General features: G+C 49.4%; 1 protein-coding gene across 2 annotated transcripts in view; it reads left to right on the top strand.

Moving 5' to 3' along the window:
* ITGB3 (integrin subunit beta 3) overlaps positions 1-24,159 on the top strand; it is a 54,112-nt gene that overhangs the window by 14,474 nt on the left and 15,479 nt on the right. For both annotated transcript variants that reach the window (XR_009560401.2, XM_060290772.1), the window contains exons 2-11: positions 1,049-1,134; positions 8,742-8,937; positions 10,461-10,713; positions 11,910-12,072; positions 12,712-12,873; positions 14,703-14,798; positions 15,432-15,521; positions 16,239-16,378; positions 17,833-18,257; positions 23,603-23,825. Coding sequence is in view for 1 of the 2 variants with exons in the window: in XM_060290772.1 (XP_060146755.1) it covers positions 1,049-1,134; positions 8,742-8,937; positions 10,461-10,713; positions 11,910-12,072; positions 12,712-12,873; positions 14,703-14,798; positions 15,432-15,521; positions 16,239-16,378; positions 17,833-18,257; positions 23,603-23,825 (1,834 nt within the window). In the remaining variant the exon portion in view is untranslated. The remainder of the gene's footprint in view (positions 1-1,048; positions 1,135-8,741; positions 8,938-10,460; positions 10,714-11,909; positions 12,073-12,711; positions 12,874-14,702; positions 14,799-15,431; positions 15,522-16,238; positions 16,379-17,832; positions 18,258-23,602; positions 23,826-24,159) is intronic.

Below are 24,159 nucleotides of genomic sequence, written 5' to 3'. Positions count from 1 at the left end.
ATCTGCGGATGCAGAAGCCACGGATATGGAGGGCTGACTGTACTGCAGAAGGCCTTCCTGGGGCTCTGGAGGTTTACCTGACTGAGGCCAGGAAGGCTAAGCTGGGGGAAGGAGGGAGGATGGGGGCTTCCGTCCAGGCAGATGTCTGGGGTTTGCTTCCTGGTTGGGCTTCTCAAGGCTCTTTTCATGCCTCTGGTTGTCTCTGCTCCTCCCTGCAGCTTTTTCTCTGTCCTTTGACAGTATGAAGACTGTTCACACTTGAGTGGCATTTTGTAGTGTACCCACTGCTTCTCCTTTACCTCACTGACTTCTTTGCCCACATCCTATGAGACAGATATCATCACTTCATGGAGGTTAACTAACTTGACCAAGGTCATGACACCTAGTAAGAAGAGCATTCAGAATTCAAATACAGGTCTTCCAACTCCAAAATTCCATGTTCTTCCAGCTTGTATCAGTCAACTTTTTCTAATATTTCTGCGGTTTTCCCTAAAGCATTCTATATACTTGGATCCCAAGATATATGTATTGGGAAGCTTGAGAAGATTTGCTTTCCCCTGGCAGGCCAGTAGGACACTGCCATGGCGGTCACCCCCCACCCCCATATTTAGACCGTGTGTTAATGTTAGTGCATCCGGGCTCTGAATTCCCTGTGTAGCGGCTGTGACTAAGTCACTAGAATAATTGGAGAGAGGGTACGTTGCCATGGCTCTGGGCCTGAGATTTTCATTTGTACAATGTAGGTGTCAAATCAGTTGTTAATTAAAGCCTTTCCGTCATTTATGATCTGACACTTGCTCCATCACTTGCCATCACAGTGACCTCATCAATTGAGGGCTGTGGTGAGTTTCTCCTGACCTTCCTCATTCTCCTTCTCCCTTACCAAACAGCCTGTGTTTGGTACATGTCCATGGGATGGGTAAGGTGTATTTGTGTGCATCTGAGAGCTGTAAACCTGGGCATTTGGGAAAGCTGGGAAAGGATGGGGGCAGACCAGGTACTTTGTCATGTCAGATGAGATACTAATGCCTCTGTCTCTCTGTTACAGGGCCCAACATCTGTGCCACACGAGGCGTGAGCTCCTGCCAGCAATGTCTGGCTGTGAGTCCCATGTGTGCCTGGTGCTCAGATGAGGTAAGGAGCAGATATCCGACTTTATTTCTTCCCCAGACTTAGCTGCTTTTGTGTAGAGACAGACCCATGGGGATATCTCCTTCCTCCTAAGTATGCAAGCCCCTTGTCCCTTCTGAGCAAAACTAGGGAGAAGCCTTCCCACTGATGGCCGTCGAAGGGAGCTGTCATGGGCTGTTGCTGGAATGCCATCCAGAGTGTATTGCGTGGCCCCGGCCTTAGGCAGAGTGGTTAGGCCTGCTGGCCTCTGTGTAGCCATTGCCATCCTTTACCACACTTTGCTTGATTTTTGTTGGGGTGCAACACCCCCGAGAAGCAGGGCCTTGGGTCTCAAAAAGGGAGGCATGAGAGGGTTATAGGTACAAAGGGGATGCTGGCTTATGAACATTCCAGAATTTTTAAAAGGCAAGCAAGAAAGGGATTTTGCGCTTGTGTGGGGGGCTGTTTAGACAGAGGATCTCTTCTCTTCCCTTTTCCTGTCTGATGACTGGACCCCCATGGCTTTACATTTTCCCCTTCCTTTCTTCTCTTCCTCTCCTTCCTTCCTTCTCTTGGGAAGGTGTCAATGAAAGAGCTGGGCCAATTTGGTGAGGCTCGGAGGGTGACAGGAAAGGGTTAGCTGTGTCTAGGCAGAGGATTTGTTGTGTCTGGGGCCCTAGGGAATGAGTGTGTCTGAGGGAATGGCTGTGTTTGTGGCTGGGATGGGAATTTGGAGCTGGCAAGAGCTGGGGGGTGAGTGTGGCTGGAGAAGGTCCAGTGATCACAGAGTCTGGGGCTGAGTCATGGGCCTGGTCCCCGGCAGGTGGTTACCTGAGCTCCTGGCCTGGCTGCGTGTCAGCCACCTGAGGTGCCCTCTCCGTCCCTGCCCTCTGCAGCTCCGTGACTGCTCTAACTCAGGCCCTCATTCTCTCTGCTTCTCTTCCCAATCTGCTGAGTTTCCTAAAAAGGCAACCTCCCTGGAAGGCTGGTGGGGGGTGGGAGCCGAGAGGCTGTGTTTATCCCTCAACGAGAGGACAGCCAGAACGACAGAGGCCAGCCCAGCACACTGCTTTGGCCTCTGAGCAGTTCAGCACGAGAACTGCTTCCAGAGGCAGCTGCCCAACATCTGGGCCACAGTGACTTCATTTAGCAAATGAGATATTCCCTGGGGCTGGGAGTTGGGGGTGGGGCTGGGTTGAGTGAGCCCTTCCCCTCCACCCCCGCAGGTTCTCCACCCCTCTGGGCTGAACTGGCTGCTCAAGTGTGATGTGGCCTCCTCCCTTCTCATTTGCCGTGTGCTCCTTCCCTTGGTCACCATCGTGATATTATTAAGCTTCTTTTACGAGGAAGTTGGAATTCTGCAGCTGAATCCTCGAAGAAGGGAGAGCTGGATGGGGAGGGCGCCTCATTGGATTGGATGGCCAGTAGCTGGTTGGAGCAGAGGGGTAGCCAGGGCAGAAGCCCTAGTATCACTCAAAAGATGCTCCCCTCTCTTCAACCCAAAGCAAGACAAAATGGAGAAACTGTGGTTCAGAGGAGTCTGGGATTCTTGGAATGTCTGTCACCTGTCTTGATCTGCATAGGAACAAGCCAGGTAACTGGCCTGCTGAGGCCATGCTGAGGCCTGACCAGACAAAGCCCTTAGGTCATGTGACCAGAATTTGGAGATATATGTAGAATATTTATTGATGGCCGTGGTGAATTTTTTCCCATGGGGCATACCAAGGTGGGAGGAGGGAAGAAGGAGGGTGGGAAAGGTACCAGGTAGGATCAAAATATAATGTAGGACTAGCCTAGGGATGGGGGATGGAGTCAGAGAGAAGACGGGTGTATCCAGGACCAAAGAAAACTAATGAGAGGAGATAGATGGTCCAATAAGATATTTTCTAGGAGGATGGAATTTAAAAAGGAAAGTGTTTTTTTTGTTTTTGGTTTTTTTGAGTGATAAAGTCACATTTATTGCTCTGGATTGAATCAGTGGACAGGACCTAGGGAGGGGGAGGGGGACACAGGAAGTTAGTCAAGCATCCTCCTGGCCTTTGCTGAGTTCTCAGCACCCTGGGGAAGCGGGAGGGCCAAGGGCTTAGTGAATGACTACAGTTATCTAAGAGGGGAGGAAGGGTAGCAGAGGAGACCAGTGTGGGTTAACATTTGTCAACCAGGGAGAAATGGGAGGTGGGAATCCCGGACTGTAACTTGAACAGGACTGCTGTTTTTTTCCTGAGGGCTTCCCCTGCACTGACCAAGTTTAACTGCTGAAAGTGTCTTGGCTGTTGATTTTAGAAACCAAAAGTGAACCATCTGGGCCACTTTGCATGTGATTTGTTGAATAATCAATCCTGGAGAGCCCTCTGCTCCTGCCTCTCTTACCTTGGCTGTTACAGGCAGAGTTGGCAGTGCCTGGAAAAACAACTGGTTGGGCTCAGCTTTCCCTGGTCCTGGAGGACAGCAGCTCTGGGTGTGGATAGCAAGCCCTTGGCTGGGTAATAGGAAAACATAGCCAATGTGGATGAGTGCAGAGTTTTGGGCTCATCTGCATAGGGTGTGTTCTTGGGGGACTGGATACTGATACGGGTTGGGGTGGTGTGCTGTCTCTGGACTGTGAATCTAGCAGAGAGGCTGGCTTCACAGAGAGGTTCAGCTTGTGGTCTTGGCCTTGGTGGCATCATGTTGGGATCTAGAACCTTCCAAATTTGCCTGCTGGTAAGAATCACCTAGGGTGCTTGTTAAAGATAAGGGTTTCCAGGATGGACCCTGAACCTGTTGCATCAGAATGGGTTGTTACAATAGCAAGTTTGGCAAATATTGCTAATTGAAGGGGCTGATCATTGGGGTCATGATGGGTGGAGCTGAAGTTAAAGTTGCCAGATAAAATACAGGACACCCCAGTTAAATTTGAATCAAACAAGAAATACTTTTAGTATAAGTATGTCCCAAATACTTTTAGTATAAGTATATCCCAAATATTTACCAAATTTGGCAACCCTAATGTGGAGAGAAATACTAGGAATTCTCCCATAGTCGTGAGTGCACGTCAGAAGGTAGACCTGCTCACACTCAGCCTGACATCCATGGATAAAACAAGAAGAAAGGGTTTGGATCCCACAAAGAAGAAGACTCTAATAGGACTTACTTCTCATTTTTCTTCTCTGCCTTTTTGGTGGCGGGAGGTTTAGGCCACTGTTTAATTCCTTTTTAGTGACTAATATAATTTCATTCTCACTTCTCTGCTGCTTTTTCTTTCTTCCTATTTTTGTTCTTAATCTGGAGGGCAAACTCTCATCTTGAGTGTTTTGCCCCAATTTGTTATCATAAAAAAAGGCATAATATTAAAAGTGCTCCTCCCTCTGTAAACAGTGGGGTGTGAGTATCAATAACCATAAACTAAAATGCTTTCCTTTTCCTCTCCTTTCTGTCCCCTCCACACCTCTGTCTCTCTATGTTCAAGTGATTTCTTGTCCTTACCAGATGTCAAGAGAACAATGTTCATTTTTTGGATTGGAGGCATTTGTTAGCACTCTGGGGAAATAAAATGTACCACGACCTATTGTTCCTTGTTCTCCAAGAAAGAGTATGCAATAATAGCAGTAGTTAGAATGGTAATAGTAGGAAAGAGTCGCCTATTTGAATCTATTTGTTTCTATCAGATCAAAAGGATTTGAGTATATTTGACTTCCGTTGAGATTTTTATATTTTGAAAGCATTTCCCATTCACAGTTTTATCCCCTGTCCAACCCTGTGAAATAAGGAGAATAATGACAGTTATTCATGCTGTCCTTTCCCAGTTTCTAAAATGGGATTAATGGAGAATGGGACTAGGAGCTGAATTCCCGCCAGGAGAGGGCGGGAGTTCAGCTCACACTGCACGTGGGTTGGGACCTCCCACTGCTGTGCTCTGGCTCTTCCCCTGGGTCTTGGTTATCTTTGCCCTTTTTGTGTAACATCTGGTTTCACTGGTAACTGGAACTTGAACACTCCTCCCCCCCTCCTTCCAGCTTTCTCTCCGAGTAACCTGGACACATTCCTTTTACCTTCTCAGCCTGGGTGATTAAGAAAGGAATGTGGCCCAGATGTGTTGAGGTCAGTGCCTTGGTGTCCTTTCGGGACAGCAGGCTCTCAGGGCGAGCGTGGCTGAGGAGCAGGCCTGACCCCTGATGTCAGCGGCCAGAGAGGGAGGGAAGGAGACAGTTTTTGTTTCTTAGTGTTTAGATTTCTTCGGAAATTCATAACAAACCATAAGCACTGTCAGCAAGGCTTGGCACTTCAGACTTTCTTCTAATAAACACTGCCACGTTAGGAAGTGGGGGTCAGGAAACCCCCGCCGAGATATTCTCTCCCTGCACCGATGCAGCCTGAAGATACACGATGGCCTTGCTGTTCTCATTGTTTCCTGGTCTCCCCCTTCCCTCTCTCTCCTTCAGCATCTGTCTTAGTCCTGGAAAGGATCAGCAACTCAGGGCATCTCGGTCCATCCAGTCATTGCCTTTTTTGGAAGGTTTTCTCTCTGGGGTTTTGTGGGACCCTGGAATCAGAGATACAGTAGGGAGTTTTTTGAGCAAGAAAGAGACTGCTTCCTGAGAGAGAAGGGTTGGGAGAGATGGACAGAAGCTACAAGAATTGGGGCACAAAAACGTGCAGTGTTCGTGAGTTCTCCCTTCTGCCATTCTGTCCCTGGCAGAGGGACCTGGGTGGGTGAGGGGAGGGCATCTTCATCTCTCTGAGGAGCTCTGATGTCCTGTTGGGATCTTCTGAACCAGGAAGATTAAGTCTCATGTACCATTTCCCATTGCTGATGCCGTTTCTCTACCTCAGACCCGTGAAGAGGAAGAAGGAAGCTGCTGGCTTCTGGAAGCTCTTTCCACATTTTGCCCGGGCGAGGGCGGTCCTCATGTCATTTGTGTCCGTTCAGGCTGCTGTAGCAAAAATACCACAGGCAGGCTGGCTAAACAACAAACATTTATTTCTTACAGTTCTGGAGGCTAGAAAGTCCAAGATCAAAGTAGCAGCAAATTCAGCGTCATCGATGGCCGTCTCCTCACCGTGTCCTCCCATGGTGGAAGGGGCCAGGGAGATGTCTGGGGCCTTCTTTTACAATAAGGGCACAATCCCATTCGTGAGGGCTCCACCTCATGACCTGTCACCTCCCAAGACCCCACCTCCTAATACCACCACCTTGGAGATTAGGGTTTAATATATGAATTCTGGGGGGACACACATTCAGTCTGTAGTACTGTTGGTGGTGTTCATGGTCCCATCCACATGGGGAAGCCTTTCCGCCTATCAGAGGAGGGCTGGGCAGGAGTGGGAGAGGGGCGTCGAGCATCGGGACGGGTTTAAGCTAGAGTCCTGAGTTTCTGAGTATGGATGTCTCCTTGTGGCCCAGTCCCTCTCCTGGAAACATGGCTTCCAGTCACCTGAGGGGCTGAGAAGGCAGAATGTTATCTATCCTTCCCACACCTCCCGTATCCCCATCTTGCATCCTGTTCCCTACCTGGTGCATTCTCAGGTGTGGCTCTTCCCGGGACTGTTTCTTCTACATTCCTGCTTCTCTGCCTTGATTCCCGCTCTACACAGAATGCAATACAACGTACCGTTTTATGAGGATAATTACAGTCAGACAATCCAGTCAGCATCTCACTTCTGCCACTTCTTAGCTCTGTAGCTTTGGGCAAAATACTTAATTTCTCCAGACCTTCGATTTCTTACTTGTAAGATTGGGTTCCTCATTTGTGAAACCTCCAAGCCTCAGGTTTGTAATTTGTAAAATAATAATAATTCCAGCATTCCAGAACCGTGATCAGGAGGATTGCAATAATCCATGTAAAGTGCTTCTTCTGGTACCTGACATGCAGTGAGTACTCCATAAATGTTAACACTGGCTGTTCTGGGATATTGGTGTGGGTTATTCAGCTGACTTCTGGAAGTGGTTGTGAGAGGGGGTGGGTAGGGATGTGGGGGATTGTGGGGTTGAAGGCCTAGATATTTCGAAATAGGTCCAAGGAGGGGTTTTCTAGCTTTGCAGGCAGTTCCCCCAGCCTGGCAAGAAGCCCTTATGGGCTTGCGCCCACACGGTGCTGGCTAAGTTTGCTGAATGTCAGAGCAGGAAGGGACTGAGAACACCATGTCATCTAACCCCTTTAACAGGGGTGAACAGGTGAGGGAACTGAGGCTCAGTGGAGTGAAATGACTTATCTGAGGTCACAGGCTGGTTAGTGGCAGACCTAGGATTGAACCCATTTCCTGATTTCTAGCATTCATTCCAATGCAGCATGTCCCCCGTTCAATACTCAGGTGGAAACGCACACCGAGCCCCAGAGGGCTGTGGGATACACACCGGGGTGTTTGGAAGGGCACTCAGTCTGCCATTTGGCCAGGGTGAGGGAGGAAGCTGAAAGTGATAGGACAGGCTCTGATCAGTGGCTTGACATCATGGGATTTGCCTGAGCTTGTGAAGTGTATTCAAAATTAATTTATCCAGGAACTATTTATAGAACATCTTACAATAATAGCTAAGATTTATTGAGCATTTACACTATGGCAGGCACCGTGCTATGTGTTTTACACACACTGTCTTATATGGTCTTGCAGAACATCCCTGTGAAGCTGGGGCTATTATTATTTTCATGTTATAGGTGAGGAAGCGAAGCCTGGAGAGTTTAGGTGACTCGCCCTAGTAACCAGCTAGGAGGAGGCAATGCTGAGATGTAGTGTCAGCCAATCTGTGCTCTTAGCGCCTACTCTCTGCTGCTTCCCCATATCCTCCCCCCATCACTTAGTTGTCAGTCTCGCGTTGTGTGCTGGGAATAGAGGGGAAATGAGACACACATAGTCCCTGCCCTCGTGGATCTCACACCCCAGCCAGCGTTTTAACACAGTGCCTTCCAAACTGTTTTGACCCTCACCTACAGAAAGACATACATTGTTATCATTATTTATTATACACATTATACCCTACTCCCCAACATATAAACCTTTCCCGGGACTTCCCTGGTGGTCCAGTGGGTAAGACTCCACGCTCCCAACGCAGGGGGCCCGGGGTTTGATCCATGGTGGGGGAACGAGATCCCGCATGTTGCAACTAAGAAGCCTGCCTGCCACAATGAAGATCCCTTGTGCCGCAACTAAGACCTGGCACAGCCAAAATAAATGAATAAAATAAAAACTAAATATTAAAAAAAAGAAGCTTAAAAAAGATTTCAACTTAAAAAATAAATAAACCTTTCCCAAAACAATATTTACTTTTACCACTTACACACTTCGATACTTTCTATTCTATTATGTTGCATTTTAGTAAATTGGTGGTTGAGACCTACTACATTGATTTTTGAGACCCACAGGTGGGCTGCATTTTACAGTTTGAAAAACACTGGTCCAACAGGCCTCTTACTGTACTGTTCCTCTTCCTACCTACCCATCCATGAGCAGGCACTCACCCAACCTTTCTGATGCCTCAGTCTCCCCCTTCTGTACAACAGGCCTAGGGGCTATCTTAGGAAGGCCCACACGAGTTCATTTATGTTGGTTTAGCTCCAAAGTGCTGGGTAAGCTCTAGGCTGCTGGGATGTGGCAGAGCCTGCAGGAAGCAGAGAACCACCGTAGCTCTGATCACAGGGCTTCCTCTCGTCTTACAGGCTCTGCCTCCGGGCTCGCCCCGCTGTAACCTGAAGGAGAATCTGCTGAAGGATGACTGCGCCCTGGAGTCCATCGAGTTTCCCATCAGCGAGGCCAGAATCCTGGAGGCCAGGCCCCTCAGTGACAAGGGCTCTGGAGACAGCTCCCAGATCACTCAAGTCAGTCCCCAGAGGATTGCACTCCGGCTACGGCCAGGTGGGGATCCTGCAGAAGTAGCTCACAGTGGAATTGGGGTGGGAAGAGAAGGATGTGGAGGGAAGTGTGGGTAGGAGAATGGAAGAAAGTGGAAGGTTTGGGGACTTGAAGTCAGAAGATCTGAGTTTGAATCTTGACTCTTCCATATATTAGCTATTTGACTTTGGGCAAGTTACTTAACCCTTCTAACTTAGTAGGTACACAAAAAATGTTTGTTTCTTCTTTCCCCCAATGCCTGTTTTACCCAGCATATAGCTTTCTATTGAGGCTCAAGTGAGTCTAAGATGAGAAAGCAAATTGTAAGCTCGTTTTCCATGTAAGATTGGGGCAGGGCATGCATGGGGGCACAGAAAATAGGGCAGGAGACCTTCAGAGGGGGGACGGATTAGGCTAAGAGACAGGCTTTTTTAAAAAAAATTATTTTTGGCTCCGTTGGGTCTTTGTGCTGCATGCGGGCTTTCTCTAGTTGCAGCGAGCGGGGGCTACTCTTTGTTGCAGTGCACGGGCTTCTCATTGCGGTGGCTTTTCTTGTTGCAGAGCATGGGCTCTCAGCATGCGGGCTTCAGTAGTTGTGGCACGTGGACTCAGTAGTTGTGGCTTGCCAGTTCTAGAGCGCAGGATCAGTAGTTGTGGCTCACGGGCTTAGTTGCTCCGTGGCACGTGGGATCTGCCCAGACCAGGGATTGAATCCGTGTCCCCTGCGTTGACAGGTGGACTTTTAACCTCTGCGCCACCAGGGAAGTCCAGAGACAGGCTTTTCTGAAGCACTCATTTTGACTTTTCAATTAAGTCAAGAATTTAAGAAAGTACCTTCTACGTGCAAGGCGTATATTGGTTACTATGGGATTCAGAGAAGGGTGGGACATAGTTCCTACCTTTTACAGAGCCTGAAGTGTAATAACTGCCAACACGTCTGTGACTCAGGGTGGTAGACCCTTGGGACCCAGAGGACTAGACAGATGAGGATTTAGAGAGGGTGGAGACTTTTAGAATGGAAAAGAAGAGGTTAAGGGCTTCCCTAGTGGTGTAGTGGTTGAGAGTCCGCCTGCCGATGCAGGGGACACGGGTTCGTGCCCTGGTCCAGGAAGATCCCACATGCTGTGGAGTGGCTGGGCCCGTGAGCCATGGCCGCTGAGCCTGTGCGTCCGGAGCCTATGCTCCACAACGGGAGAGGCCACAGCAGTGAGAGGCCCGCGTACAGCAAAAAAAAAAGAGGTTAAAAGTAGGAGGGTCAAGAGATTGGAAGAGGAATAGAATTGCAAGGGGAGAGGAAAAGGGACCAGGGCTTTCAAGTTTGGTTTGATTAAAAAGTTACTTCAGGGAATTCCCTGGAGGTCCAGTGGTTAAGACTTGGCGCTTTCACTGCCAGGTCCCGGGTTCAAACCCTGGTCGGGGAACTAAGATCCCACAAGATGAGTGGTGCGGGGAAAAAAAAAAAAAGTGACTTCATCCCAGCTGTGTCCAAATCTACTTAAGTCTTAGAGGGAGAAGAGGAGAAGAATTAACGTCCTTCTGCCTTGCAGATGATTCGAAGAATTTCTCCGTCCAAGTTCGGCAGGTGGAGGATTACCCTGTGGACATCTACTACTTAATGGACCTGTCTTATTCCATGAAGGATGATCTGTGGAACATCCAGAACCTGGGCACCAAGCTGGCCTCCCAGATGCGTAAGCTCACCAGTAACCTGCGGATTGGCTTCGGGGCCTTTGTGGACAAGCCCGTTTCACCATACATGTACATCTCCCCACCAGAGGCCCTCAGAAACCCCTGCTATGAGTAAGTCTCTCTTCTAGAAGCCAGGGCAGCATCTCTCCCCGTTGCCCCAGACAAATCCAAGTCCTGCTTCCTCTTTCTAGTCTAGGGTAGCTTTGTTGGCTGCCTTCTGGCCAAATCATATCTCCTCTCTACCATGGTCTCCCTGTCCGGCAAGTGGGCCAACCCATTGATCTGGAGTGTTGTATTAATAGAGTCCAAGACTGTTTGGAGACCTAGAAAGGAAATCCATCAGCTTCTTGGTCTAGGCCACGAATAAATAGTATAAGTAGATAGAGGAGTTATGATTTCAGAATGATCGATTCCATTGCTATTGTCCTCGTTATCCAGGATATGAGTCCTGCAGGGTTAAAATGCAAGAAATTAAGTCCTAGAGGCATAGGAAAGAGTGGAAATGATATTTGTTGAACCTTCTAAGAGCATAAGTTGATGTGTCCCTCTGTTGAGAGTTGGACTTACAACTGAATGGCTTATTTATTTGTTGGAGACTATGCAAGTCCATGGGTTATAATTTAAAGTGATGGTTACCGAGCCTGACGAGGTATGAATTTACTTTTTAGATTCGAGAGTTATATGATGTGCCTTTTTAACCTTCTGTCTGGATTGTAAGGTTCCCCAGAAATTGTGTCAGCCATCAGTTAAACAAACCATTGGACTGGGGACAGAAATGCTCCTGTTCGGCACAGATCTATCAATTTATTGATAGTTCAGGGACATTAAGTTATTGATGAACTTTTGCTTTGTTGTTGTGTTAATGTTACTTTAGAGAAGTGTTAAATATAAAGTGATAGCAACAACAACTAGAGCCTCACTCTGATCTAAAAGCTTTACATCTATTAACTCATTTAAGCCTCACAACTCTTATGAGATATGTGTTATCATGTCCCCATTTCTTTATAGGTTAGGTATAGAGAAGCTTGCCTAGGGTTCCATGACTAGTAAGTCAAGGAGCTGGGATTTGAACCCAGGTAGTCTGGTTCCACAGTTCGCTCCCTTATCCTCTGATCTAGCTGGAGATTAGGTCAATGTGATGCCTACGTAATTTGAAGGGTTTGGAGTCTAACCTGTCTGGGTAATGGTAGTTGTATAGAACTCGCCTGGGCATTCCACTGTCTATATCTGTCCCCCTCTTTTCCCTCCCACTCCCCATGCAGCCTTTTCCATCAGATGTCTGCTTAAATCATTCCTTCCCTCCCCAGTATGAAGACCACCTGTTTGCCCATGTTTGGCTACAAACACGTGCTGACGCTAACTGACCAGGTGACCCGTTTCAATGAGGAGGTGAAGAAGCAGAGTGTGTCACGAAACCGAGATGCCCCAGAGGGTGGCTTTGATGCCATCATGCAGGCTACCGTCTGTGATGTAGGTTTGGAGGGCATGGAGTGCCAGGTGTGGGTGGTGCAGATCAAAACGGGGCGGGAAGTGGCTCAACTGCGGGGATTTCTATGTGAACTACGAGATAGGAACTAGGCAGAGCTTTGTACAATTTGTACAATTTGAGCAACAGGTTGCTCCCGATCAGCAGCCTCTGCTTGTATCCGCTCCCTGGCCAGAGCTGATGCTTTTGGGAACCTCAGTGGTCCCAGATGTTTTCTGGGGAGAGGATCTTTTCTGGAAGTGTATCAGAGTCAAGGCTGGGTTCACCTAACCTCAGCAAAGTGGGCAGATGTCCAGATGGGATTTCTTCTAGCCCAACCCAGCTCTGCAGATGCAGATGGGTTTCTAGATGGGCCATGTGATTATCATTGAAGAAGTTCTCTTTGGAGTTGAAGTAGGTGTCTTTCAGCTGCTTGAAGTAATGAGCCCTGAGACTGTTTTCTTAAGAGAACAGAAACCCCTGAGTTGGAAAACTCCAGCTTATGTTCCAAGGACTAGGACTGAGGCCCTTCTCCAAGACAACTTGTCTAGCCCTTCAGATGGGGAGCTTCTTGGGTCTTTGTTTTGTACCAGTGACATGGCTAAAGTTGCTGTCTCTCTTTTGCCTTTTTTTTTTTTTAACAGGAGAAGATTGGCTGGAGGAATGATGCCTCCCACTTGCTGGTGTTTACCACTGATGCCAAGACCCATATAGCGCTGGATGGAAGGCTGGCAGGCATCGTCCAGCCCAACGATGGGCAGTGTCATGTGGGCAGTGACAACCATTATGCTGCCTCCACTACCATGGTGAGATTCTCGGTACCACCTATGGTTCCTATTCACTATGGCCAGGACTGCCCTAACCCAGACAGTCTTTGTGTGAATATGAAAATGGCAGCCCTTCCTCTGGGCAAGGCTCAGGGCTCTTTTCAGCCCGCCCTCACCTCTCCCACCTACTGGATGCCCTCATCCAGGGTACCACCTGTACAGCCATTAGAGATGGTCCTGGCTGTGGTCGGTGTTACCACTGCCTCCAGCACCAGCAGCATCGTCATGGCATCCGGAGTGGACCCAGAGGACTTCTGCAGGTCCAGCTGGAAAGCAGGCCATCCTGTCGACTGTGCATGGATTAGCCCCTCTTGGAATATCATGCTCACTTGTGGTTATTGGAAGAAGACAGAGGAAAAAGAGACAAAGATCCTCAAAAGCATAGAAAGCCAGTCCTGTGAGGAAACGTTAAAGGGCTCAGAGTCCTTTAGCTGGAATAAAAGAAGGCTAAAGGATGCTTTAGCTGATCCATGAGAAGACTTTTTTTTAATTTATTTTTTATTGAGGTAACATTGGTGTATAACATTATATAAGTCTCACGGGTACAACATTATATTTCTACTTTGGTGTACGCTACAGCGTGCTCACCACCAAAAATTTAGTTTCCATCTGTCACCATACAGTTGATCCCCTTTACCTATTTCTCCCTCCCCACAGCCCCTTCCCCTCTGGTAATCACTGCTCTGTATGAGAAGACTTCTTATAAGTTGTTTTCTGTATAAGTTGTTTTCATCTAACCATAGAAGGTTAAATAAGAGGAGAGGAGTTTACATTGAAACAGGAGGGATTGCAGTAAGCCATAAAGAGAACGTAGAGCCCTGCAGAATGCTGCCACTCTGAGTATCTAGAGGTGTGAACTCTTCATTTCTTAAAGACAGTGTAGCAACTGCCTCATCTAGGGGGCTTAAAGGTACAGCTGTGAAAAGGAACCTGAGTTGCATGATCTCATGAGCTCCCTGAAAGGTCTAGGATTCCAGGGACATGTTCATAATTTACCAGCACCCCCATTTTGGCTTGAATTCTTTGGTGTCAGCCATATACAGGTTGAGCACTACCAGGCAATGGGCGAGTCTGTAACGATTGACACCTAGTCTATGCAGGGCCTTACCAGGGGCCAAGATAACAAGACTATATAAGGTCTCACCCTCAGGGAGATTTTGGTTTAGTTGAGGAGGTGTGGTACCAATAACAGAAGATGCATGATTACAGCTAACTGGATAGAATAGTTGATGAGGATTTTAGGTATTCAAAAGAGGAAAGCTCGTCATGAACTGGGATGATCAGGGAAGGCCTCCTGGAGAAGGTGGGACCTGGGCTGGGTCCTAAGGAAGGAGGAGCATTACCAAAAAGAAGGCCACTCGAGGTGGGAGAAAGACAGTGGGCCAGCTCGGTGGTAAGTAGAAGGGGGAGAGAGGTGAATGATTGGAAAGGAAGGTTGAGACCACATGGTGAAGGATTGCAAGCAACAACCCAAGGCATTTTTCAGTAGCTGCAAAATGAGAGGAAGCTTCAAAACAACGAGGTCTGGCAGTACCTGACCCGTGGAAGCTGCTCCTTGGTACGAATGCATTGAATTTGAGTAGGAAGACAGAGGTGCTTAGTTTTGGCACTACCAGCCTGTACCTCTTTATCTATCCTTAGAGTTCACAACTGGGTTTGTGTTTGCCTCACATTGTCATGGGGTGAAAAGGTTTAAATCCCACCACTGTCAGGGCCATGGCCCAAACCACCCAAGTCCTAAGGCTTAGAATTCATGGATGTATGTGAATAGACTTCTTAACTAACCATCACATCCTCTCTTTTCATAGGATTATCCCTCTCTGGGGCTGATGACCGAGAAGCTGTCCCAGAAAAACATCAATTTGATCTTTGCAGTGACTGAAAATGTAGTCAATCTCTACCAGGTGACTATGCCTTTGGGGCTTCCTGGAGTGGGAGTGGGGCCTGTGATGGGTGGACTTGTCTCAGGGAACCAGCCCACACCAGCTTTGGCCATGGTCCCTAACTAGGAAAGACCCAGGAGCTAATGATTCCTCTCGACGGTCTCTCTCCTCTAACTTTGAACCTAGTAGGATAGGTGTGTTGATGTTTGCAGTGGTGGAGGGGAGTAATTCAGTGGGGAGAGGGGTGTGAGAGGTTCTCTATAATTTTGCTCAGTGCTGAAAAACTGCTAGATATATTCCTGGCAGTGACAAGTAAAATATCCCATCCTGGGCTTCCCTGGTGGCGCAGTGGTTGAGAGCCCGCCTGCCGATGCAGGGGACGCGGGTTCATGCCCCGGTCCGGGAGGATCCCACATGCTGCGGAGCGGCTGGGCCCGTGAGCCATGGCCGCTGGGCCTGCGCATCCGGGGCCTGTGCTCCGCAGCAGGAGAGGCCGCAGCGGTGAGAGGCCCGCGTACCACAAAAAAAAAAAAAAAAAAAAATCCCATCCTTCCCTCAAGTTTCATTTCAAGACCCTCAGTCTGATTTGGGGAGGGCTTTTGGAGACCACCAGCTTCATCAGTCATCCCCGGACATCTCTGTCTTCCTTTCTAGAACTATAGTGAGCTCATCCCAGGGACCACAGTGGGGGTCCTGTCTACTGATTCCAGCAATGTCCTCCAGCTCATTGTTGATGCTTACGGGGTAAGTGTCTTACACTGGGAATGGGCCTGCTAAGAGTCCACTTCACTTGGCATTACCCAGGAGGGCTCAGATTTGGGAGTCCTGGCTGCAAGTCCACCATGCAGCTTTCACCGCCTTCCTCTTCTTCTTCCAGAGGCCAGGAAGTGATAGCCAGCACTGGGAGGACTGCAGCCTTCCGAGATAGAAACGGCTCAGAAAGGAACGCCTAGGAGGCTTAGGAACAATGGGGGAAGAGCTTAGAGAAGGTGGAAGAGAGAGGATGGGGATGGTGATGAGGATGAGCAGGGCCCTGAAATTGAGGGGGGCGGGTACAGAGTGATGGAGATCTGGGCTCCAACAATAGAGCAGAGAGGGAGCTGAACCATGGGGAATGTGAGGTTGATGAAAGATCAGGTAGAAAGTGCTACTAGCCAAGGTGACCAGTATTAGCACTCCCTTCTCACACGTCCGTGAGTCCTGCAGGAGGGCGTAGCTAGTTTAGATTTTACCCAGACTCACCTAGAAGCAAGTGGAGAAAGAGAGAAAGCAGGTCTTGGGCTGGAAATATAGCAGGAAACAGGCTCCTAGGGATGCTCTGGCAGCTTGCAGGTGGACCTCAGCATCTGGCACTGCAGGTGAGTCCAGGACCATCTGGGAGGTTTTGCTTGGGATGTAATTGGCTCCTACTCATTTCCTCTCAGCCCATTTTCTTATCTTCTCTTGCCCTTTTCTGCTCAGAAAATCCGCTCTAAAGTAGAGCTGGAAGTGCGTGACCTCCCTGAGGAGCTGTCCTTATCCTTCAACGCCACCTGTCTCAACAACGAGGTCATCCCAGGCCTTAAGTCTTGTGTCGGACTCAAGATTGGAGACACGGTGAGGTGGGCTGGGCAGGGGCTGAGGCTGCAGCTCTGACCTTAGCCTGTGCCCCAGAGCGTCTGTGGGCACCCGCCCCTTCCTTCCCTGTACCTTCTTTCTGAACGTCCTTACAAGTTAGATGTAATGGAGCTGCCAGCCTTTTCCTCTGAGGCTTCTGTTGCCTAAACCTTCTCTATCCGTTAAGTAACTTCACCATCAGGATTTTTAAAAACTTGCGTTTAGGTTACCTCTGTTTATGCACAGCCCCTAACTGGTCTCCAGCCTCCCCTAAGGTAATGCCTTTCTTTGCTTCACAAGGTAAAACAGCAGTGTCATCTATAAATATTTATTGACCACCGACTTTGTGCCAGGCATTGTTCCAGCTGCTGAAGATTCGGCAGCAAACAGAATAGGCAAAAATAGCCACCCTTGGGCTTCCCTGGTGGCGCAGTGGGTGAGAGTCCGCCTGCCGATGCAGGGGACATGGGTTCGTGCCCCGGTCCAGGAAGGTCCCACATGCCACGGAGCGGCTGGGCCGTGAGCTATGGCTGCTGAGCCTGCGCGTCCGGAGCCTGTGCTCCGCAACGGGAGAGGCCACAACAGTGAAAGGCCCACGTACCGCAAAAAAAAAAAAAAAAAAAAATAGCCACCCTCGAAATTAACGCAACATTTTAAATCAATTATACCCCAATAAAAATTAAAAGGAAAAAAAAATAAACACATACACACACAAAATACCCACCCTCCTGGAACGTCAGAATGCAAATGTTCATTTTGCCTCTCCAGTCCGTCTATAGTTTTCCTTCCTTAGTGGCTGGTTCTTCTCTGCTTCTGCGTTAGGGGAGAGGGGTTGGTGAAAGGGGTGGAAAAAAAGAGGGGATATCTATAGCTATATCATCTATATCTACATCATCTCTGTCTATATATCTGTTTCCATCCATCCATCTCTCTATCTTCTAGGCACATGTGCACACACCCTATGTAAAAAATATTGGCCTGAAACATGTTTGATTGCATAAGTGATGAAATGTTTTGTGGAAATTGCACAGTAGACTCTGAGCCTGTGGTTGGCCACTGTGTGGTGTGAAATAGTGCTTTGTATATCCTGATGATATTACGTAATCAGTCCCACTAGCTTATTTGGCCACGGCAGAGCGTTTGTAAGATCAAAGGTTCTTTTCTGCTTGAGCTGGTTTATTTTCACATATGGAATTTTAGAAAAAAGCTATCTTGTGATTGTAAACCATGTCTACACCCAGCCAGATATGTCCCAACTGCACAACTATCCCCAGGCTCTTGCTTTGGCTTTGCAGACCGTGGTGGTGGGAAGGCTGAGGAACTCCAGCTTGCTGGGGGACAGGACGCCCAGTTTGGGTATTCCCGGGCAGGGCAGGGAACAGCTTCTTTCCCTCCGGGGCTGGAGTGTCAACAGGGTCCACCTGTGTCTGAATGCGATCTTACTTTCCATCCAGGTGAGCTTCAGCATTGAGGCCAAGGTGCGTGGCTGCCCCCAGGAGAAGGAGAAGTCCTTCACCATCAAGCCTGTGGGCTTCAAAGACAGCCTCACCGTCCAGGTCACCTTCGACTGTGACTGTGCCTGCCAGGCCCAGGCTGAGCCTCAGAGCCACCACTGCAACAACGGCAACGGGACCTTTGAGTGTGGGGTGTGCCGCTGCGGGCCTGGCTGGCTGGGGTCCCAGTGTGAGTGCTCAGAAGAGGACTACCGTCCCTCCCAGCAGGACGAGTGTAGCCCCCGGGAGGGCCAGCCCATCTGCAGCCAGCGGGGCGAGTGTCTCTGTGGCCAGTGCGTCTGCCATAGCAGTGACTTTGGCAAGATCACGGGCAAGTACTGCGAGTGTGATGACTTCTCCTGTGTCCGCTACAAGGGGGAGATGTGCTCAGGTGAGTAGAACTGCACACCCCTCCCGTCCTGGTACCCCCACACACTCACACGTCTGCAGCCTCTGGAAATGGATGCAGGCCAGGGCTTGAGGTGGGCACAGGAAGGCCCGGGGGCAGAGCGAGTAGATGGTGTGCCACTCCAATGGCAGGAAACAGAAATGAGTTTCTCTTTAATCCTCTCAGCTCCCTCTGCCCTTCCTCGAGGGGCACAAGGAAGAGAAATGAGCATCTGCTTCCTGGGGCTTCTCTCCTAGAAGAGGGTGGGAAGACGTAGGGAAACTTGAAAGTGAAGATAGTTTTTTTTCTTTTCCTTCATCTGCCCTTCTGCTAGTATTTTGTCACTGGTTCCTAATCTTTTCGAGGATATGGACCAACCCCTTTTTAAGTTTAAAAAAAATCACTGACTGATGGTAATTAAATTTTTAGTATATCTAGGTTTGGAAACTACATGATGTCAGAATATGTAATGAAGTTAGTAACATTTATTTATTTTCAAACAATTATTTTACATGCATTTATTTTTTCATCACAGAAGACGTGGAAAATGGTAGTGTACATGCAAGATACTGGAGCTCATTTAATGTGCCAGTGTCCTTAGACAATGACTGGAAAATAGTGAGCTCTTATTAAATGTTGGTACTATTTTGTTATCACTATTGATATACTATTACTTTTTGTACTCTAGATCGCTGTTGTCCAATATGGTGGTTATTTAAATTGAAATTAATCAAGAGTAAAGTTTAAGTACATTTAAATCTAAATCAAATTCAATAAAAAAGAAAAAGTTTCATTTCTCTGTCACTCAGGAGCCACCTGTGGCTAGCGGCTGCCCTTTTGAACAGCACAGATGTTTATTGGATAGCACTGCCGTAGAGAGTCCCAGCCTGCAGATTGGGGGTTATGACTTTGAGTCCTTCTACCTGCAGGGTACTGCGTTTTGTCCTTCTCATTACAAAATTCAGTGAAATCTTGAGGCCCACTGGTAATCTGAAGCTGGTTTCACCTTGCCCCAAAGCCCACTCCTGGGGTACTTCGCCAGCTAGAAGAAGTCCAGCCAGTGTTAATGTAGTCTTTATCTGCAGACACAGTGACAACACTCCCAGAGGCAGTTAGGCAGTCTGAGTTGTTCCTGGGCACTGGGGATACATTTCTGCTGGGGTGTAGTGGACTGTGGCTTAATCCCTCTTGTGAGAGAGAGATTGGAGATATGTGCAAATTGGTTGGGACTGCTTTGTGGGTGTCTTGTGTGGCCAATCAAAGAGAGATTATAATCGGCTTCTGGGGTGATCAAATCCATGACCCAGATTGGCTTCACTTGCATGGGGGTTCTAACCGGCTGAGCTAATTTACCCAGATGTTCACTTTAACGTCAGCCTTTCAGAAAGCCTGATGAGGAATGGAAATGTGTGTCGTGCTAAAGCCCAAGTAATACAAAAGCGGCTCCTATGTGTTATCTGCAACATTGTTTCCTTTACTCATTTTTTTAAATTAATTTGTATTGGAGTGTGGTGGCTTTACCGTATAGTGTTAGCCTCCACTGCACAACAGAATGAATCAGCCGTACACATACAGAGATCCCCTCCCTTTCGGACTCCCTCCCACTTAGGTTACCACAGTGCATTAGGTAGAGCTCCCTGTGCTATACAGTTGTTTCCTTTACTCATGCCAGCAAAATTCGAGAGAGAGATTGGAGAAAAATGGTATCAGAGAGATTATGGGAAAGAGAGATCAGATACGCACAGACACACACACACATACACACAGATCAATCTGAATTAGGGTGTGAGGCAGAAATTTCAGTTCCTTCTAATATTTAATAGGATTTACATCATATTCTAGTTTCCAAAGGGAATGGTTAAGTTTGACATGGGAGACCCATGAGGAGAAGTTTGGGGTTGAGGGGAAGAGCGTTACCCTAGGAGAGGCCCACGCATAGCCTACGGGGCACCAGGGATGGAGGGAGGTCCTCTGCTCCTCTGTGGCCTGATTGTTCCTGGTCTGATTGAGGCATGTGGGAGGGACCCCGGCCAGAGTGTGTTTCCTTTGGCTGCCGGCCACACTGAAGCCACAAAACAAAGCTGCCGGGGTCAGCAGCGCTGGTTCCTGCCTCCCAGCAGTGCAAGAACAGCCCGTCCTCAGTGTGCTCCTGCCAATTACACGAGGGAACCCCGGACAGCCGCTGCAGCTTCTCAGAGGCCTCCCTCTCCCTTCCTGCCAGGGTGTTGGGTGCCCGCTGGCCTCAGATCTGGACCCTGTGGTGCCATGATCATGTTCTCCGTTGACAAACAGTCAGGAACACATGCTCCCTGAGCACCTGCTCTGTGCCAGGCCCTCGGTCCATATGGGTGAACGGGGCTCATGCATGATTCCTGACCTGGCCAGGCTTATAGCCCAGCTCACCATTGTCCCTGCCCAGAGCTGCTGGCCTGGTCTGTTTTTTTTTTCTTTTTTTCTTTTTTTTTTGCGGTACGCGGGCCTCTCACTGTTGTGGCCTCTCCCGTTGCGGAGCACAGGCTCTGGATGCGCAGGCCCAGCGGCCATGGCTCACGGGCCCAGCCGCTCCGCGGCATGTGGGATCCTCCCGGACCGGGGCACGAACCCGTGTCCCCTGCATCGGCAGGCGGACTCTCAACCACTGCGCCACCAGGGAAGCCCTGGTCTGTTCTTTGCTCAAGCAGGGGCTCATGAGGCAGGAGCACTATGCCTTGGCCATTGTTTCAACCCCTGGACGTCCCTGTCCTCTCCTCCCCACCGGAGGCATGGTCTTCGTGCTCGCACAGTTTCAGCACCCCTCAAACGTCAGGGCGTGCGTCCTTGTCGTCAAGGGACTCTTCCACCTGCCACATCCATGAACATAGATTGATCAGGCACCCACGTGAGCCAGGTTCTGTGCTGTGTGCCGTAGTGTTGTGGGATAAAGAGGCATGAAAAAGACAGTTTTGCTCTCCATTAACTTACCTAAGGAGAATTCACAGCAAGAGGCAGAACCTCCCTGATCCTGGAAGTGGGTGTTATAGGAGTCCTCCGGAGAGAGACTCACTGTGGACAGGGGAGGCCTGGGCGGCTTCATGGAGGAGGTGGGAAGTCAGAGGAAGGGCTGGCTCATAAAGGAGGGCGGTGGAGTGAGGCATCAGCCCAGAAGGTCAAGCTATATAGAGAGAGTGACTTCATTCCTTCTGACCTGGAACACCGGCCCCTCCCTTTCCTCCTCCCTCCCCCCCACCCCACCCCACCCACCCACCCCAACACCCCCCGCCCCCGCTCCCCGCTGCCTTCTTCCCTACCTCCCTCTTCTTTCTTACACTTTCTCTTCATTTCCCACCCTCCTCCCCTGACTTTCCTGTGAACCCGTTTTGCTGGAGGGGTGCCAGTCCTGTGACATTACCACACTGTGGCTTCCTTTTAAGGGTTGACCCTGCCGGGGCCTTGGAGTCAGCCTAGTGGCACTGGCCTGCCACTTCCACTCCCAACCTCACTCCCTGGCTGGCCTGCCCAAGTCTTCTCAAAGATCGCTTTGTTTAGCCTCACAAAGGAAACACTATGGGACAAGCGTTTCAGAGGAGATGGAGGCCTCTGAGTGCTGCCAGGCCTCTGTGATGTCTTTTCTGGGAGGTGTGGCCAGAAGCTGGGTGTAGTGGACACTGTGGGGTCCCTCTCTGCTGGCTGGCCCACCCATCCCCCAGCTGCTGGTAGGGCTACTGATAGTACCTCACAGCTGCCCCTCCTCTGGAGAATTGTATTCAGCTGACAGGGCCTGGATTGCTCTCAGAGCTTGGCTGATGACTGATGGACAGTGGGGTTACACAAAGCCAATCCCTTTGCCTCAAGGTTATCGTGGTACCGTTCACGTTCCTGAGCCCACCGTGGGATCAGGCTGCGGGGAGTCTCCGGATGAGACCGCATTCCTGCCGGCCTTTGCCTCCTGCCCTGTCCTGCGTCCCTCCTTCCCTTCTGCTTCCCCAGTAAGTCACTGGAACAAGAATCCTCACCACAAGCTATACTGCCAGGGAACCCAACCTCACAATGCAGTCTTCTTCTTTCTCCACCCTTCTGCCAGCCCGGTAGCTCTACTCTCTAGATGTCCCTGGCAGCTGGGGCAGGTGAGGTTGTATTTCCCTTCCTTCTTGGGAAGCAGACACACACACAGTGAAGGTGTGTCTGAGTCTTGAATGCCGGTGTGGTTCCTAGAGGATTATGCTGGTATCACTCATCCTGTAGTGGGTGATACCCATCCAGGGGGACCCATAGTGGCCAATGGACATTTATCAGACCCACCGGGGTCACCGGGGACAGGGCTGCCAGCTAGTTGCTATCTGAGCTTGGCTGTGTACCACCCTCTCCTCCACCATCTTGGGGCCCATCTGCTCACACAGTGGCATGGTTTTCAGACCAATTCAGGTTACTTCCCCCTTGCTCCCTGCCTTTCCTCTGATTAACAATCAGATTTCTATTATTCACCCACTTCTTCCTGATTCAGAATCCTGCAGAGTGAGTCACCTTTCTGTAGGGTTTAGGAGCCAAGTTTACCAATATTCATTGGTAGATGAATATTAGGGGAATATAGTGTTGAGAGTTAATGCCTACATTTAAGCCGCCCAACCCCCCACCCTAGTCTCTCTGTCCCGTTCCTATACTCATGTAGGAAACTGAATAGGTCTTTCCTACTAGGGCTGACAGCTCTTTGCAATACTAAGATAATACAACCCAGGGCACATATTGGTGGAGGTTTGTGTGAATTTCCAGGAATTTAACTAGGATGTAAGCTCCATGATAGTAGGGACCTTGCCTGTCTTGTTCACTGCTGAGTCTCCAGTGCGCAGGTTGTGGTATGAGCTCAGTAAATATTTGTTGAATGGATGGATAAATAAACATTAATGGCATGCCTACTCTGTACCAGATGTTATGCTAATCACTATTGTTGGAAAAATGCATATGATATGTGCTCCCCCATCAGGGAGCTCACAATCCAGAAAGAGAAACAGATAAGCAAGCAAATGGGTTGAACATCAGGGTTGAAATAGAGGTATTTATAAGTGCTGGGAGAGCACATAGGCAGACAGTTGCTTTGGCCTGGGGAGGTCAGGAAAAGTTACAGAGGGAAAGGAAGATTTGGGTTGGGCTTTAAAGGGTGAGTAGGAGTTTGGTAGTGGTCACAGGATGAAAGGGCATCTAGGCAGAGGGAACAGCATGCAGAGAAGCATGAGGCTATGAGGACAGTGTAGAAGATGATTAACGGCTCAGTGTGGGGGTGAAAGTGTGGCAGTGTGAGGAGGGGTAAAGCCAGGATGCTGTCCTGGGGTGGGGCCTCACTGGCTGGTCTGCCTCTTTGGGCTGTGTGTTTTCAGGCCATGGCCAGTGCAGCTGTGGGGACTGCCTGTGTGACTCCGACTGGACCGGCTACTACTGCAACTGTACGACACGCACGGACACCTGCATGTCCAGCAATGGGCTGCTGTGCAGCGGGCGGGGCAAGTGTGAATGCGGCAGCTGCGTCTGCATCCAGCCGGGCTCCTACGGGGACACCTGTGAGAAGTGTCCCACCTGCCCTGATGCCTGCACCTTTAAGAAGTAAGTGAGGTGGAGAGAGTTGGGTGTCTGGGGGTCCCCCAGACTGTGCAGGTTCTCTCTTACTCACCAAAGCTTTAGGGAGAGGAGTCTGTTACAGCAAATGACTAGCATTCCTCTTTCCATTGAAAACTTGGGGAAAAACTGGAGGTAGAGCCAAGCGTGAAGGGGACAGAGTAGGACCAGCTGGACTGCTGTTGGAGAAGCCTCTCTGTTAGGCTGGATCCTGAATCCCTGAGTTGGGAGGAAGGCTAAACCAGGTGACTCCTGGGGAGTGTTCCAGTGCTCGTGTTCTGATTCTGTGCGGGATGTGGGGCTGGGGTTACGGAGGACACTA

Source organism: Globicephala melas, chromosome 20 (genome assembly GCF_963455315.2).
Source record: "Globicephala melas chromosome 20, mGloMel1.2, whole genome shotgun sequence".
NCBI classification, from domain to species: Eukaryota; Metazoa; Chordata; class Mammalia; order Artiodactyla; family Delphinidae; genus Globicephala; species Globicephala melas.
Note: the sequence above shows the minus strand (reverse complement) of the source record. Positions and strands in the feature narration are given on the sequence as shown.